Raw genomic sequence first — 17,345 nt, forward strand, 5'->3', positions numbered from 1 at the left:
TATATCCATTTGTACTTGTGCCAGCCTTGGTCCTTAAATAACTCCTCTCCCTCCCTGGTGTTTATCCCTCTGCTGTATTTATAGAGAGCAATCATATTTCCTCGCAGCCTTCATTTTGTTAGGCTAAATAAGCTAATCTTCTTAAGTCTCCTCTCATATGGCAGGTTCCCCATTCCTCTGATTATCCTAGTAGCTCTTCTTTATATCTGCTCCAGTTTGAATTCATCTTTCTTAAACATGGGCATCCAGAACTGCACACAGTATTCCAGATGAGGTCTCACCAGTGCCTTGTGAAATGGTACTAACACTTCCCTGTCTCTACTGGAAATACCTCACCTCATGCATTAGCTTTTTTCATGGCCGTATCACATTGGCAGCTCACAGTCAGCCTGTGATTGACCAGTACACCAATGTATTTCTCCTCCTCTGTCATTTTGAAATGGTACATCCCCAGCATATAGCAAAAAATGTTGTTGTTAGTCTCTAAGTCCATGATGTTGCACTTTGCACTATTAAATTTCATCCCATTTTATTACTCTAGTTTTTAAGGTCATCCAAATCATGTATGATATTCCTGTCCTCCTCTGTATTGGGAATACCTCCAAACTTTGTGTCATTTGCAGTTTTTGCTTATCTATGCAGTAATTGATGTTCTTTGAGATGTGAGTCCATATACATATTCCACCCTTCTTCCCCACTACTTTGGAGTCCCACAAACCATGGCAAAGGAGCTGGGTGTAGTGGGGCAGTGCTGCTCTTTCTACCCTTTCTGAAACACAAGAAGAGTGAAGGGTGCATGTGGCACCCTTGCAGATGTTGCTGACTAGGAAGTTCTCTGACACATATGCACTGGACATGCAGTCGCCAGCTGTGGAATGTATATAAGTTCTCTTAAAGAACATCAGTTATTGTACAGGTAAGTAACCCCCTTTTATTTTGAGTTGCAAACTTGATAAAGGAGTTAGAAACATATGTCATCCTTTATATGGACCAGCCCCTAGGGCAAGAGCATTACCCATGTTGCCAGTGGCTTTAACAACCACTTACTAGATAGAGGAATGTTGGGAATCTGTCTTTCTGGGTTCAATTCCTGGCTGTAGGAGAAGTATGGTTGAGTGGTTACAGACAGCACAACCTATCACATAGACATGGCACATTCATTTTGAAAGGAGATGTAGAAAAGACTTGACTCTGCGATATTAGAGATCTAGGTTCTGTTTCCAGTTTTGTCTGAAGTAACTTTGTACACCTCTTTAATTACTTCATCCATAAAATGGAGTGAATGATACTTATCCAGTTCTTAATATAGGAAATAAGACTTCTTCCTCAATAATAAGGCTTGTGAAGTGCAGAGAATTATTAACAGTAGTCAGTGGGTGAACTGGGACTAGAACTCAGGGTCCTCCTGCTCGCTGTCCCTTAGACCAGTGAAGAAGTGGTGGCTACTTGCCTAGTTCTTGAGTAGAACACTCAGTCTGTGTCTCCCAAGCAGGAAGCTCTGTGAGGCCTGGAAGCATGGTCAGTGCAGTTGGCATGTAGAAAGCTCTGTGGGCTTTCTATTCTATTCTATCTAGGTTCTTATAGCATCACTGTAATATCTGAGCACCTTCCAGTAATACATTCAATGGCGTGACTAATATCTGTCATGCGATGTTTGTTCTTTCTCTAATCCTCTCCTTAGGGAGAGAATTGTATGTATAGTTTAGTGGTTTATTTGGTAAGGTTTTTTGTTGGTGTTGGGGTTTGTTTGTTTGTTTGTTTACACACTGCTGTGTGTTTATATGAAAGAATACAAGAGTGAAGTCATGTGTCTTGCACTTTGCGTGGAATGGTGAGGTTTGTGATAGTCCTATATTTTTGGGGAGTTCAGTCTCGGACTGGCCTCTGAGAAAGTTCTGTGTCCTGCACAGGTAAGCTTTACCCTTGTTGTACAAAGTTTTATTGTGCCTGAGGAAAGGTGTAATTGACCAGTCTTCATACCATAGTTTTTAGGTGATCTTTTAGCTTTAGGTGATCTCTGAACTGAGGCCATTGAGTGCCTTTAAGATATAGACCAAAATCTTGAACTTGACTTGATGTTCTATGGGAAGCCAGTGTAGACAGCAGAGAACAGGTTTGATGTGCTCGTGGTAGCCCATGTTACTGAGGAGATGCACTGCCATTTTCTGTGCTAGTTGGAGTTTCCTAAGGACTGATGGCTCCATGCCCAGGTATGTGACATTGCTGCCTTCCATACTGGAGGTGATGAAAGTGTGTACAATGGGGTCAGGTCATTGGTCTGCCAGGATGGGACTTAGTCTCCTAGTCAATGGGAAAATGTAGAGATGCTGATATATGAGTGGTTAGCTTCAGTGAAGAATCCAGGAGCACTCCTTCACTAAGGACTGCATTGACTGATTGTGGGTGTGTAGATTCAACCAACAGAGACTGCACAATTGCTGCAGACTCCTCAAAGTGCTTTCCTCTACCCACCAGTATAATGTCCATTGCTCAGGTTCTTCACCTATGAGCTGATCTTGTCCAACTACTAGGCTGTGTTGGTGGTGAAGGATCAGTAGACCTGTGTGTCATCTGCATATTGCTGACACTTGAGTTCATGTCATCTTACCAGGTGACCTAGTGGCATACTAGCATAATAGCACTGGAGAGAATCCCTATTTGTCTTTCAGCTAGCTTTTCTGTGAGCTTTCTCAGGAACTGAAGAATTGATTCTGGACAATAGTTGGCTAAAACTGATGGCTCCTAGGTTGTTTTCTTCAATGTTAGTCAGACTATTGCATTCTGGAAGGAGGAATGGAAGATTCCTTTCCTGAATGAGGCACTGGCTATTTTGGTCATGAGTGGCACCAGTTGCCAGGAAGGGCATGGATCAGATTCACAGGTCTTGAGTCAGCCTAGTTCAGAGTATCCAGTACTTCTTGAGGAGTGAATGTGCTGACATCCAAGAATGCAGGTGGGCTGTTCTGTATGCCAGTGGGCGGGGGGAGATATCAGCAAGCCTCTAACAAGCTCTGTTGATCGCGTACAAATGGCACTTTTCAGAGGCTTATAATTCAGCCAAATCTGAATGGATTTTCATGAGGACATAAAAAGGCAAATCACTGACCACAGAATTATCCTCCTGCCAAATGTCAAGTTCCTGCTCCAAATTATAGCAATGCTAAGTCTCTGCAAAAAAGGGAAAAAATGTTAACATTAGTAAACCTATGGCTTTTTCGCCAACTTTGTTCTGTGACACAGCTGAACCATTTAAAAAAAAATCTTGCAAAACAATTCAGCGTGAGACAGAGAACAAGCATGAAAAATCTCAGCCTCAACAGATAAAGTTTGGCAAAATTATACAGAACAGAAAACAGAGGCTTATAATTGAAAGTGTAAGGCAACCTTAACCACATTCATTGCTACCAATTCTAGCCATAATAAGGTGTATAAAATGTTGGAATTAACAATATGATTATGTCAGATGCAAGGGATGTAGATATTGATTTAAGGGCAGAACCAAGTGGCTCATCAATGTCTTAATTATAGTACTTTTGCCCTCAGGGTAGTTTGATGCATGTTGCAGTTTTGAGAGAGAAACCAGGTCCGTATACTTTTATTAAAAGAATGAGCAAGCAAACATAAAACTCATCAAGCATGTTGCTGACTAGCTTATTATAACTTCTATAAACTAATAAAACATAAAATAATACAATGATCAAATCAAGATCACAAATGAAATAAAATCAATGGATTGATGGTTCAATTTTTCAAATTAATACACAGGCAGTCAAATCAAATTATGAGGTTGACATAAGGAAGGGTTACTCTATTAACCCTACATGGGAGATTCAAGAAGGAGCCAGTTTGCCTTCGATCTAAGCCCTTGTCTACACCCAGCCGCTAGTTCGGCGGCTGGGAATTGAAGTTCCGGGTTCGATTTATCGCGTCTGGTCTGGACGCGATAAATCGATCCCGGAAGCGCTCGCCGTCGACTGCGGTACTCCAGCTCGGCGAGAGGAGTACCGCGGAGTCGACGGGGAGCCTGCCTGCCGCGTGTGGACCGCGTCTGAACCGCGGTAAGTTCGAACTAAGGTATGTCGACTTCAGCTACGTTATTCACGTAGCTGAAGTTGCGTACCTTAGTTCGAAGTTGGGGGTTAGTGTAGACCAGGCCTAAGACTATAGCCAGTGAGACTGCCAAAATCAGGACATAATCCTGTTCTTCATTTAAAGAAAATACAGCTATTAGAATTATGTTTTTGTAATTCCCCTTTTAACTCTACTTTCTTAAGGCTCATTAAGGTTACAGGCTATTGTTTCACTGCTCTATTCCCTCCCTCTTCAGATAATAACACATAATCTTTCTACAGGACTTAGCACAGAGGTGATTGTTAAAACATACACACTAGCAGCTTCTTGAATAATGCCCCTTTCTAACCCAGGAGAATCTCTGACTAGATAACATATCAGGGATTTAATTGTCACTTCTGGGGAACTATTGAGGGTGCCATCTTTCTCTCTGTCTCCCCCTCTCTACCTCATAGAGCACTGAGTCATCCCCTCATGCCAAACAAAAATAAAAACCAGGATGCATTCTTTCTTCTTCCTTGTTTCTTGGGATCTTTGATTCATGTGACTGTTGTTAACTGGAACCAGTCGATGGAACAGGTGGTCAGAGCTCATAAAGTAGCTTAATGAGACACATTCAGGATCTCTTGGTTAGTTTCAGATTGATCAGGCTTTCATAGCTATTGACCTGAATCTTTTACCTCTTCTCCCTCTGGCTGGCAAGTCCAGGGAAGAAAGGGGCGCCAAGCTTCAGATGATGAGGTCAAGAGAAAACGGTTCTCTTCAGCATGGTCTTAACTTTTATGCAGGTCATTTTTCCCATTACTCCACTTCATGGGCTACCTTTGTTTTTTCAAAGGCCAATTAGATGGTCCCTGCATGCCTGATATGGTTAATCATAGAATCATAGAATATCATAGAATATCTGGGTTGGAAGGGACCTCAGGAGATCATCTAGTCCAACCCCCTGCTCAAAGCAGGACCAATCCCCAGACATGTGGCCCAATCCTTTTGCAAAGGACAGTCTTTAGGTCTTTGGTCATTATGGCAAATGACAATAAGGAATGACCATTATCTTGCAAGTTTTGCTGTGGTAACTGCAGACAAATGCTCTTTCAAAAATTCAAAAGCAGGACTGTTAGGAGGCTTCCCTCTAGCCTAATGGACACACTTCTACTCATTAAAAATAATCAATAACTTGTGTCACAGTTCAAGGTAATTCCACCTGTATTTTCCTCTCAGGCTTCTAGTTCCCCAGCCATCACCTCTCTTGGGTGAAGCCCCACATCTCTCTTCCTTCTGAGAGGGACAGCTCCCAGCTGAACAATTCCCTGCCTTCTATGTGTTATTCCCAGAAAAAGGCAGCGTGCCTAAGCAGACCTGCTTGCTTTCTCTTGGGAGACTAATAACAATGTAACTGCCCACAGGTAAGCTAAGTGGGTGAGCATGTAGTAAGGGTCATGCTCTAGCCCTTAATTATGACAATATTAGATATATGGACTTTAGTAAGGAAGAAAATGGAAATAACACATAAGGTAACTTCAGTTACTCTGGTTGCTGAACTTAGTATTTTTACTCCAAATAGTTTAAATAATTGGGGAAGCAGCTAGTAGAAAGTGGCATACAATATTGCAGTAGCTTCTCTGAGAATGGAGAATTTATTATACTAAATAAACTCATATGTTTCCTTCATACTTACGTTTCTAGTTATAATTTTTGTCACATTTTTTAATTAGTAGCTTGTGGAGTAACTGATTTAGAGATAATTTTATTCCTGAAATTTCAGTGGAAAGGGATTACAGACACAATATGTGAAAGTTTACATAGTTTAAATAAAATTAAAAACATATGCTATAAGGGTAAGTAGGGGAAAGCTTTTAATTTCCAAATGGAAGAAGAAAATGAAGTGATATAATATGCACCCCTTCCTGCAACTTTATAGAAACTCAATATAAAATACAATTTCTTATAGGTAGGGCTGGTAGGTTGCCTAACTCTTCCCATTATAAGACCCTGGTTTCAATTGCTTATAACTTTGACAAAATTTAATCATTTGGGCTGAAATTTTCCATGCCAGGTGTCCCTCTCAGGTTGAATTTGTTTAAATTTTTTTTCACTAAAGCAGTTCACCCATTTCTGTGAATGAGACTAGGGGAAAATGCATTGTTTTGCCCATTCTGGTGGCCTTTTCACTGAACACTGAAATGGGGGCCCTGTAGAAAAAATGCTCTGTGATTTTGTAATTAAAGACTGTATCCAAATGCATATGCACAAGGGGGCTGAATTAAGAGTCAACCTTCATTGTGGCATTTCCTAACTTTGAAGTGTTTGACTTTACATTAAAAGAACATTAAAGGTGAAGTTTTTTGTATGTAATAGAAATTATATGTAGATGCTGCTATACCCCTGTAAGGCTGTAAGTGTAGGTTTTATTTATTTATTTTAACTAGTAAAGCAACTATTCTCTATTGAAATCTGGGCATATGCAAACTTTAAAATATTAAAGTTAACTGTTCTGAGTTGCATGTGCAAAAAACCTCTTCATTTGGCAGCAAAGGAAACATATATTCCCCTTACTAGAAAACAGGATTTCAAACTGGAACTTGAATTGAAAATGTAACTATAGCATTTGCTATGGTGAGAGCTGTAATAATTAATGGACTTCTATACGCACACACATACACATAGCAATTGATCTTTGGGATTGAATCTTCTAGATTTTCCAGAATTCTGAATTTGTTATTAATAAGTATTTACCACTCCTCACTATCTCTTTTTGAGATGTCTATATAATCATTAGACACTGACATTAAACAGGAGACAAAACTACAGTATCTTTCTTTCACCTGCTATTTCTGAAATAATTCTCTATATATTATTAAAAAGCCTATTTAGCAACAGTGCATGTTTTTTCACTGCATGTGAGGAAGGCTCCAGAGGAATCTCAGACTCATGGGAATGCCCTCCTCTGCTCTGTGTTTGTCCTTCCAGATCATTAAGGACCAGAAGCTGATGGTGATAGTTGGAGGGATGCTGCTGATTGATCTTTGCATCTTGATTTGCTGGCAGGTTGTGGACCCCTTGAGAAGGACAGTGGAAAAGTACAACATGGAGGTATGTCACTAAGTATCAATATCTATAGTCCCATGTCTGCTTCTGTAGCTTTCATTGGGCCTAGGTAAGGATACATGATAATATATTAAAACAGGCCAAGTAGAGGTTTGTTGTTGTTTTGTTTTTAACAAATTAAAAATGAAACTACAGAGGAAATCCTAGCTGCGTTCTAAATAAGGTGCTGCATCTCTGTCACTTTTAGAGATTTTAGATGCAATAATGCTGTAAACACAGGAGAGTTCTGTAATAAGAATCTATAACAGATACTCTTGCAATAAATAATAGATTACAGAATCCATTAGGCGATTTCAGTAAGAACACATTCAAGACATCTGCGGAGAGGTCATTGCTTAGATTGCATTATTATTGCAGATGTTCAGGAATTATATTCCCTATATCTATATATTTTTCTCACTTGTAAGACCACCCCACCCTACCACCACACACACACTAATTGCTCCTATTTTGATGTAATTCCTGGAAAGGTCATGTTGAAGATTGTAATTGTCTGGAGACAACAGCATAATACCACTTTGTGATATTGTTCCTAGAATTAGAACATTTTGAAAGTAAAAGGAATGACGGCATGAAATCACATAAAGTTAATGAAATACCCTATCTATATGCACATCAGCCCTGTACCTTCACATGGCATAATACGTACTTCCAACATGGAGATTGGAGATGCCAATTAATCCAGAATTGATTTTGTGGTCATCAATATTTGGTTATCAGTGAGAAAAACAATATTTTTATCACCAGTGCTGCTTACTATCTGCAAAAATAAGTTTGTCATTCTATTCTATACTATAACATTTTATTCCATTATTTCTATATTGCACCAGCATTTTTGGAAAGGGGTTTGAGTTTATTTTGGGGATGACTTATTTGCGTTGGGTTTTCTTAGGCAAATACATTTTTAAAACATATGTGTAGCGGGGTGGTTACTCTGCTCCTGAAATAAGAGGAGTGAGAACAGCTGGGGAAGGCTAGGAGGGGAAGCAGCCACAGCTGTGGCCAACTCAATTAGGGCCCCGCTGGCCCTGATAAGAGAGCTGTGGGCGAAAAGCTGGAGGAGTCTCCCTCCAGCCCTAGAGGGAGAAGGGCTAGCTGCCTGAGGCTACGTCTACACTACGGGGGGGGGGGGGAGGGGATCGATTTCAGATACGCAAATTCAGCTACGGGAATAGCGTAGCTGAATTCGACGTATCTGATCCAACTTACCCCGCTGTGAGGACAGCGGCAAATCGACCGCCGCAGCTCCCCCGTCGACAGCGCTTACTCCTACCTGGGCTGGTGGAGTACGCGTGTCGATTCAGGGATCGATTATCGCGTCCCGACGATATGAAGAGGTACTGGGGCTGCAGAGATACAGCTTGGGAATAGGCAGAGGTAGCAGGTCCTAACCCCTTGCCAATGATAAGTGGCCTTTACAGACTGCAGTCTGCGCCAGTGAGTGGGGGCTAGATGATGACTGGCAGTAGCCACTGAGGCAAGGTGGGTTTAGAGGGTTGGGGGTTCCCCTTGGTGGGGAGACCCAGAGCGTGGGGGTACTGCTGGGGCAGAACCCTGAGGTAAAAGGCACCAGGGTCCATGAGGGACACGGGGCCAGCAGCAGGCGAGACACTGGCCTGCAGTGGGTGTTCCTTATGCTGGAAAAGAGCTAATTCCCAGATGACCAGCAGGAGTGCCACACCGGTGAGTCTTCGACCTCGCTGCAAAATGCCATAGCAGTGTCTCCTAAACAGTGAGATGTGCCTTCCAAGGGACACTCCAAGGGGTGCAAAATTTTTCACCAGTGTTTGAGGTTTGTTTTTTTCCAAAGTTAGTCTCTAGCTGTTATGGTTGTGGTGAAGAACTTGAAAGTGTGATTGAAATGAAGTGATGTGGTGATATCTGCCTGAATTTGCAGAGAGCCTGAAACAATAGGTCTCTGTCACTGTTGAGTAATAATATTGTAAACCTGAAAAGTAATGTTTAGGTCAGTTTTAAATAATAACTTGTATTTGAGCAATACTTAACATCCTATATAAATGTATATATTATCAGTTCATAAAGTATAAATTTAAGGATGTGTTTTTAAAATATAATTTCATTTCATTTAATTAAAATCCTAACAGGAGTAGGCCTTTAACAATACAAGCTGGAACTGAAACGGGACATAATTGGCTTAATATTTTCTGAAGGTCTCAGCTTTCAAATGTTTGGAAATTCTGTGCTAAAGGAAATATAAATAACACTTATTATTGCTTTCTGCAATGGAGTCTTCCTTAGATTGTGAGCTTTTGGGAATAGGGATCACCCTTTTTAACTGTTTGTTTGGAAAGTGCCAATGATGTAGTAGGTACTTCTGGAAATTATTGCTGAATGTAACTTGTGGTCTAGCATAACTTTATGAAAAGTGGTCACAAACAATTAACATGTACTCTAAAGCTTTTCACTGTCTTGCTTATTTCACAAAATGTAGTTTTAGTAGGATTTTCTCCCCCAGAAAGTAGGCTCAGAATAAGTAAATATCACTTTAGCCAAAGAAAACGGTATTGTTGTGAGTCCGCCTGTAAGTGCTGGTATAACTACCAAGGTTTCAGGCATCGTTCGGTTTCAGGCATTGTTCGGTTCCAGGCGTACAAAGGCTTTGTATCACATAAATACATACTTTATTATGAAATGAGAACGATAACTGATGTCATTCATTTCAGTGGGTATTTGTGCCTTTGATCCTTTTGACCTCTGCCCTGAGTTCATGTCCTAGCACAGCAGGCAGTAACAGAGATTATGTGTACAGACTAATAACTCACAGACATTAGTGATGTTAGAGAGAGAGTTTTCCTCCCTCTAGGGAAAAGATTAGTAAATCATCTACAACTCAGTTTGTGTAATTCAGTCCCAGTTAACGTAAGCAGGTGGTGGCTCTTGGGCACCAACAGCTGCAGCCTCTCTCACTCTGTTTCTCTTGCCTTAAAGAAGCAGAGTACAGGAAAAGATCAGAAAAGTGACTTTGAAAAAGGTAATTATGGGTCAAGTATAAATCTGGGGATGGGCGACAGGGGATGGATCACTTGATTACCAGTTCTGTTCCTTCCCTTTGGGGCACCTGGCACTGGCCATTGTCAGAAGACAGGATTCTGGGTCGGACCAATGGTCCATCTAGCCCAGTATCCTGTTCTTCTGTTGTATCACCTTCAGTTAATCAAACTCTCTCTGTTTGATCACTTATTGTTTCCATGATTTGTTCCTACTTCATAAAGCATTCCTGGGCCAGCCTTTTGAAAAATGCATATAAAAATAGGGAGGTGTGTGTGTTAGGGTCATGGATGTGTAATCACACACAGATGCATATCCCTAATTGTTTACAGACAGATGTTGACATTGATTAACTGTTGTGGTACCTTATTGTTGCTCTCTAGTATGTTCTCTCCATGTTGTTTGTTTGTTCTATATTTTAAGATACTAAAATGTAATTGATAACTTAAGTGGATTATATAGAAAATAATTAATGAAAACGTGACTTCTGGGCGGGCATAGAGAAATGCATTTTTTCAGTGCATCTGTTATCAGTCATTCTGCTCAGTATTTTTAGTGCCCCATGGAGCTTTAATATTAAATAGAAACGGCTAGAGTTCATGTAATTTTAAGGCTATGAAATCAATCACTCAGATCGGGAAGTCTAAACATTCTTTTCCACATTAACTCAGACACATTGCATATCCTATAAATTTCATGATATGCATTAATAATATAAAAAATAATACTGTAAACTGTTTTTAGGTTCCTTATTCTAGAGCTAAAGGGCTTGTGGATGTACAAAGATGGTGCAAGCTCCTATGGGAAATTGAGGCTCTTTTAAACAAAACTAAAAAAAGAATGCCTGCCCTTTTGGAGGAAAAACTAGCAAACCCACTTCAAGGTGACCTCATATTGTGTAGCTCAAATGAAGCCTCTCAGGCGTTGTCAGCGCACTGTCATCAAAGAAACTTGCAAGATCATGACTGGTATTTTCCTAATAGTAATCCCATTTCTAACACACTGATGAGAATCTTTTACCCTTTCTCTGGGAAAGAAAACATTTTTTAAAGGAATTCCTGGATAGATGTGGTGTATCCAGAGCAGCATAGAGTACCAGGATCGCCATTGTGCATTTAATCTGTCTTGGAATCATCAGAACAGCTGTATATGCAGCATGCTCTTCCACTATTGAAAGAGCCAAAGATGAGCATTTGGAACTGGCCTTTATATTACTTTCCCTGGGTTATGTAGTGTCTTTCATGGCCAATTGTGTGTCTGATGTTATCAGGACCTCAGATCAGGTGATGGTTGAATTAACTATAACTAAAAGATTGCTGTGGCTTAAATAATGGTTAGCTGACCAAACACCCAGGGAAAGCCTCTGAACTTTTCCAGTGAATGGGATTCTCTTCTTCAGCTGGTAACCACAGAACAGCTAGCCAGCTTTCATGGAAAAGAGGACACTGGCCTCTCCAAGACTGAGACATGTGGGTTGCACCTCTCATCTTGCAAATGCCAGAGACAGCTCAGTCTTGTCCATGAGACTCCACGGCCTTCCACATTCATTTAGAGTCAGTGGTTAGGCAAACAGAGTAAGAATAATTTGGGCTCCCTCAGGAATGTCTCCCTGCATTTGCCCTCCAGTTACATATTGGATGACAACTGGTGGTCCGAAGGGGTCAAAGCCTTCCTTTGTGAGCTGAGTCCCACAGAGGAGCACCATCCAGAAAGATGGATCAGTTTCCAGATCAGGACAAAAATGCTCCCTCCAAGAGACAAAAGAAAACCAAAAAATCCTCAAAGGGCAGATAATGTACAAAAAAAGCCAGGAAACACTCCAGAGGCTCATCCTCTTCCGCTAGCTCTAGCTCCTCCTGTGAGGAAGGGGAACTCTTAGGTTTGAACAATGGTAATCTCAAGCCAGAGAAGCAAGAGAGATGCTTTCCCTCAGATGTGAGACACCATTGGCAGCAAGGTGGTGGTCACCTTTGAGATCCTGCAGAAAAGAGGATGAGTGAGTGAATTCCAAGGACAAATATTTTATTTACAAGGCTGTGAGAATTTACCATTCCCGTGCCAACTTTTCCTGCACAAAGTGACTATTTTTCCAGAGACCTTGCAGAAAGTAGAACAGAGGTCACTCTTAGAAGGGGACTGAAAGTTTGTCAGCAGAGCTCAAAGCTTTTCTGGCAGTAACAATTTTCACCAGGGACACAATATCCAAATGCAATGATTTATACTAGATCCTCTAAATCATAATAAATTTATGCTAATGCTAAAGAAAATATCTGTCTACTGTGCTCATGGTAGAGAGATACATGGATTTCATGAGACTGGCCAGGAGGCTCATGACAACAAGCTGTGTGGCTTAAACTCTGGACTGTGGATAGTTGCACCAAACAAATCCTCTTGCCTCAAAATTCTCATGTGAGAGCCTGTTTGGGAAAAAGCTTGATAGTGGCAGCTGACAATTCAGATTATTCTTTTCCAGTCCAAGCCACTGGCTTGACAGCAATCATGCCTGACTCCACCCAGAAATAGGCCTGGGGGCAAAATATCCCAGTTCTCGGATACATGGTTCCAGTTGGCCTCGGACAAGTAGGTAACAGAGATCGTGTGACATGATACTTTTTAGAACTTCAGGCACCACCACATGCTTTCTTTATTCTCTCTCTGGCCTTGATGGATGATGAGAAATATCAAATTAGCCTGAAGGAGATCTTATAACTACTAGAACTAGGGCTAATAGAACTTTTTTCCCCAGAAGAAAGGTGCTCAGTGCTCTACTGCTTCTCCACAGTAAGAAAAATATCAGGAGTCAAGTTCTCCTTTACCTCAAAAGTCTGAGCAGTTTAATGAAGAAGATAAACTGGTCATGGAGATTTTAGCTTCTGCTGTCACTACAATATCTCCAGACCTTCTGTGGGCTTGGCAATATATTATATGCACATAGCCATCAGACTCTGTCATTGACAATTTCTCTGGCTTACTTGTGGAAAATTACGACTCTCAGTATAACATGTTACCTTCTCAGATGATTCTCCATCAGCAGCGTCTTCACAAAGGTGCTGATAATGATAAAGGCTAGGCTGAGGAGTCTAGGAACTCATTTGGGTAACAGCAACTCAAAGGAGCCTCTCCTTGCTTCAGATACATGGGTTCATAGTAAACTTAAATAAATGTTCCTTGATCTCTCCCAATTGAACATTCACCGAGGAGTCAAGAGAGACACAAAGAGGGTCAGAATTTTCACTATGCAAGAGAAGTTTGACCAGGTGCAGGCTGTGATCCCTGAAGTATCAAAACCAAGTGGTTTTGATCCACCTTTGCCTATGGCTTCTGAGCCTTCAGGTTTCATGAGCAAGGCAGCGTATAAGCGTATAAGAATGATACCTCCTACAGGCCTAGAACAAGTAAGCCATCCCCACAGAGGCAAAGGAGAGTGAGGATGTCATCAAGAATTACTGAGACCCTCTGTTGGTGGAAACAAGAAGTCCATCTGATTCTATGTGCATCCCTTTACAGGCTGTACCCTAAAATCTTGACCACAGATGCTAGCCTTTCTGTATGGGTAACCACACACAGGGCTTACAGTGCCCATGCAACATGCATCTGATGAAGTGGGTTTTAGCCCACAAAAGCTTATACCCAAATAAATTTGTTAGTCTCTAAGGTGCCACAAGTACTCCTCGTTGTTTTTGCTGATACAGACTAACACGGCTACCACTCTGAAACATGCAACATGTTGTGGTTCAGAGACAGAATCCTGAACATTAGTCTCTCCTAGAGGTAAGAGGTGTCATGTTGGTGGTTCTTGATTTCTAGGATAACTTGAAAAAAGACATTCAGTTACATAATACAATGATTGTGGCATACATAAATGGACAAGGGGGCTCAAGAAATACAAGTCTCAGTGTTAAAATTATGCAAAAATGATCGGGGGGGGGGGAGTTCACCTAATCTCCATCAACATAATTCACAGTAAACGCAAAGGCAGACTGACTAAGCCATCAGCAGATAGATAATTCAATCAGTATGTTTTCCTGATTATATCAGGTGGTTAATCCACCCCCAAATGAAGCCGTTTTTATCCACTCTAAAAACAAAGGAAAAGCGCTTCACCAGAGAAGCAGGCCACGGGCTATTGCAAACTGACACTAGCTCACTGTTGGCCTAAAAGGATGCGTTAGGCCCCAATTTCATTCTTAGAAAGTGTGATGCAGAAGATAAAAAAGGAGGAAACAATGATCATTCTCATTACCCCAAACTGGTTAAGAAGCCCATATACACAAGTATGAACAAAGACAAAAAATTCAGCGTAAAAATCTAGGCTTTCAGCTCTCTTGCTTTTTTTTATGGGATCGCCTAGACTTAGGCCTAAGTTTTTCTACCATTGCATCTCATTTTTTCTTTGTAAAACAGTGTCACAAAAAGGCTTTATATTCATTCAAATGCAGGGGTATCTTTTTAGCATGAAGGTGCACCAAGCAGTGGTCTGAAAATGTTAGTTAATGTTACTAATTTTAAAAAACACAAATATTTTTCTTTTGTCCTACTTATTGCTCCATCCCTACTAACTGTCTTTACATCTTGAAAGACTTGGTCTGTTGGAGAGGTAATGATCCAGAATGAAAAACTTGATTATTTCCTCTCTAGGGCTGACTTCTTCCTGAATCTGTCCACTTCACAAGTCTTTTGGGTCCTTTTTAGAGCTGGTCATAAAAATTCTGACACAATAGTTTTTCATCAGCATTTGCCAAGTTGTCAAAATCAAGATGTTCCATGGAGACAATTTCCTGCCAGCTCACTCTCCCAGCTCCTCAGCAAACCACTTGGTAGGCTACAGGAGAGCCCTGGTTTCCCAGATTTCCAGGTAGACCACTTCAAAATCAGGGGCACCAGGGCTTCCAGGATCCACAACGCTGGGGCAGCCCACTGGACAGAGTGCCCTGAAGCCAGGGCTCCATTCCCTTTCACAGAGAATCTTTTTTTTTGTTTTTTGTTTTTTCCATTCCAAATCAGAACAAAACCAAATTTGAAATAACTATATCCTCTGCAAAACCGAATGACCTTTCTCCAGCCAACTCTAGTCCTTATAGAACAGCTGCTTCTTCAGAATTCAAATATATAGTTCAGTAAGTTAAAAGAATTTAGGGTTTCAAGACCACTTTAGAACTACAATTTGGAATAAGAGGACCAAGCCCTGGAGTCTAATAGATAATGTCTGAGCAGACTTCAGAATTGGCAGGATGAGTAGGGCAGTCTAACTAGTTCCAATTAGAACTGAAGTCAGTCTTGGAAAGAACCCACAACACCTATTCTTTCATCTTCAAACTTCTTTTTCTTCTCATTTCAAAGAAACTTTACGGACAGGCGGAGCATTAGAGCGTCACCATTCATTCCTGTCCATGGTTTGTTCCTCTATTAAGCCCAGCCTAGTCATGTCCTTGTGTATAATGTCATGCCATCTGATCAGTGGTTGGTCTCTAGGTCTGACTGGCCTTGGTTACCTTTGCATTATTTTCTTTGGCATGCTGTCATCTGTATGTTTGCTACAGTGTCCCCATTATTGTAATCTTTTTGATTGCAGCCAATCCCATACCCTGATTTCACATCCTACTCCCCTAACTTCTTCTTTTCTCTTAAAATCCTACTTTACATCTGCTGCCTTCCAAAGAACTGTCATATCTACTGCCTCCAGGCATCTGATGTTTGTTTAATTGAATGCAGCTTCTTCCAGACCATAGAGTAATGCCATTCGTACACTGGTTTGATACATTTTCACTTTGTTACCAAGTGAAATATTTTTATCAGTCCATCATTTCATCAATTTCTGTGCAGCACTGTAGCTAAATCATGGTTCTTTTAATCTCATCCTTGATGGAACCACAGGCACAGATCAAGCTTCCTAGGTACACGTAAGACATTACTTGTTCTGTGACTTCACTGCTGCTGTTTTCAACACTTTCCAAGATGCAACTACTTTGTCTTCATGGCATTTGCTGTAAGTCCATGTTGACTGCACCAATTTTTCAGGGTAGTGAGGAGTATCATCATTCATTCAAATGTGTCTCCCAGTTGTACTATGTCATCTGCATAAGCTAAAGAGCTTAACTCTAGATCACACAATATCATGTCCTCCAACCCATCTACCATTCTTAATGTCCAAATTAAGAACATGATGAAAGGCAATGGTGATTCCATGCTCTCTTGTCTTATGCAAAACTTTGACGTGAATCAGTTGCTTATTTTTCCACCATTTCTTGTGGCACTGTTCTGGCTAGGTAAATGACATAGGGTGTAGAGTTTTGGTTTTGTGAAACACTAATCCATCTTTTATGGCGATATAGGACTGTATAATTTGTATGGCTCACACCTTAGGAGAAAAGGAATCAATTTCCTTGGGGACAGGCTGGCTAGAGTATTCAGGCATTAAACTACTAGCAAAAGGTGAGGGTAAAAAGAGGGAAGATATTGCCACTCAGCACAAAACTGAGATGTTGAGAACAAAATTAATCAAGTAGCCAAAGGACATAAAAAGAAGAAATTCTTCAGTTCCATACATGTCAGTGCTAGGAGCCTGGGTAACAAACAAGAAGAACTGGAATTTTTGACCTAGTTAGTATTATTGAAACCTGGGGGGATGTTTTGCACTACGGGAATGTTAAAATCAATGTATATAACCTGGCAAAAGGGGCAGGGGAGTGGCACTCTATCACTGGGCCAGGGAAAGGCTCCAGAAGCTCCAGTAACAGTCTCCATCAGTTCCCAGTTGCTGAACCTTTCCTTGTCACCACCCTACTGCCAAATCCTTTCGCTAACGCATGTAGCTACACACCACAGGGTGGATGCAGCCTGTTTTTTACTGCCGCATGTAGCTACGTGGAGGCTACACTCCGCCACAAGAGCTGTGCAGTGTATCCATAGCCTTATTTTGGTTTAACAGTGACTAATTTCACGTTAGTTTAAACCTGTTCATAATTGACTTATACTAAACCAAAATAAGCCTGGTTTAAACTAAAGGTATCTTGGGTTTTGCACCTGACTAACTAAATCTGCTAAAACCAGTACCTTTAGGTAAAGTGGTGCAATTCTGTGCATAGAAAATCCCTTACAGTATTGCCCTCAGTAGGTTCACTGGCAGTAAGCCAGGGGTTAATGTGGCTCACTTCCAC

The 17,345-nt window shown here is 40.9% G+C and overlaps 1 protein-coding gene across 1 annotated transcript in view; it reads left to right on the forward strand.

Annotated features, from left to right (window-relative positions):
• The window catches only part of GABBR2 (gamma-aminobutyric acid type B receptor subunit 2), an 878,387-nt gene that overhangs the window by 630,973 nt on the left and 230,069 nt on the right, over positions 1-17,345 (forward strand). Inside the window, exon 13 of the mRNA XM_065399110.1 lies at positions 7,042-7,164. Coding sequence (XP_065255182.1) covers positions 7,042-7,164 — 123 coding nt within the window. The remainder of the gene's footprint in view (positions 1-7,041; positions 7,165-17,345) is intronic.

This window comes from Emys orbicularis, chromosome 2 (assembly GCF_028017835.1).
Source record: "Emys orbicularis isolate rEmyOrb1 chromosome 2, rEmyOrb1.hap1, whole genome shotgun sequence".
Lineage (NCBI taxonomy): Eukaryota > Metazoa > Chordata > Testudines > Emydidae > Emys > Emys orbicularis.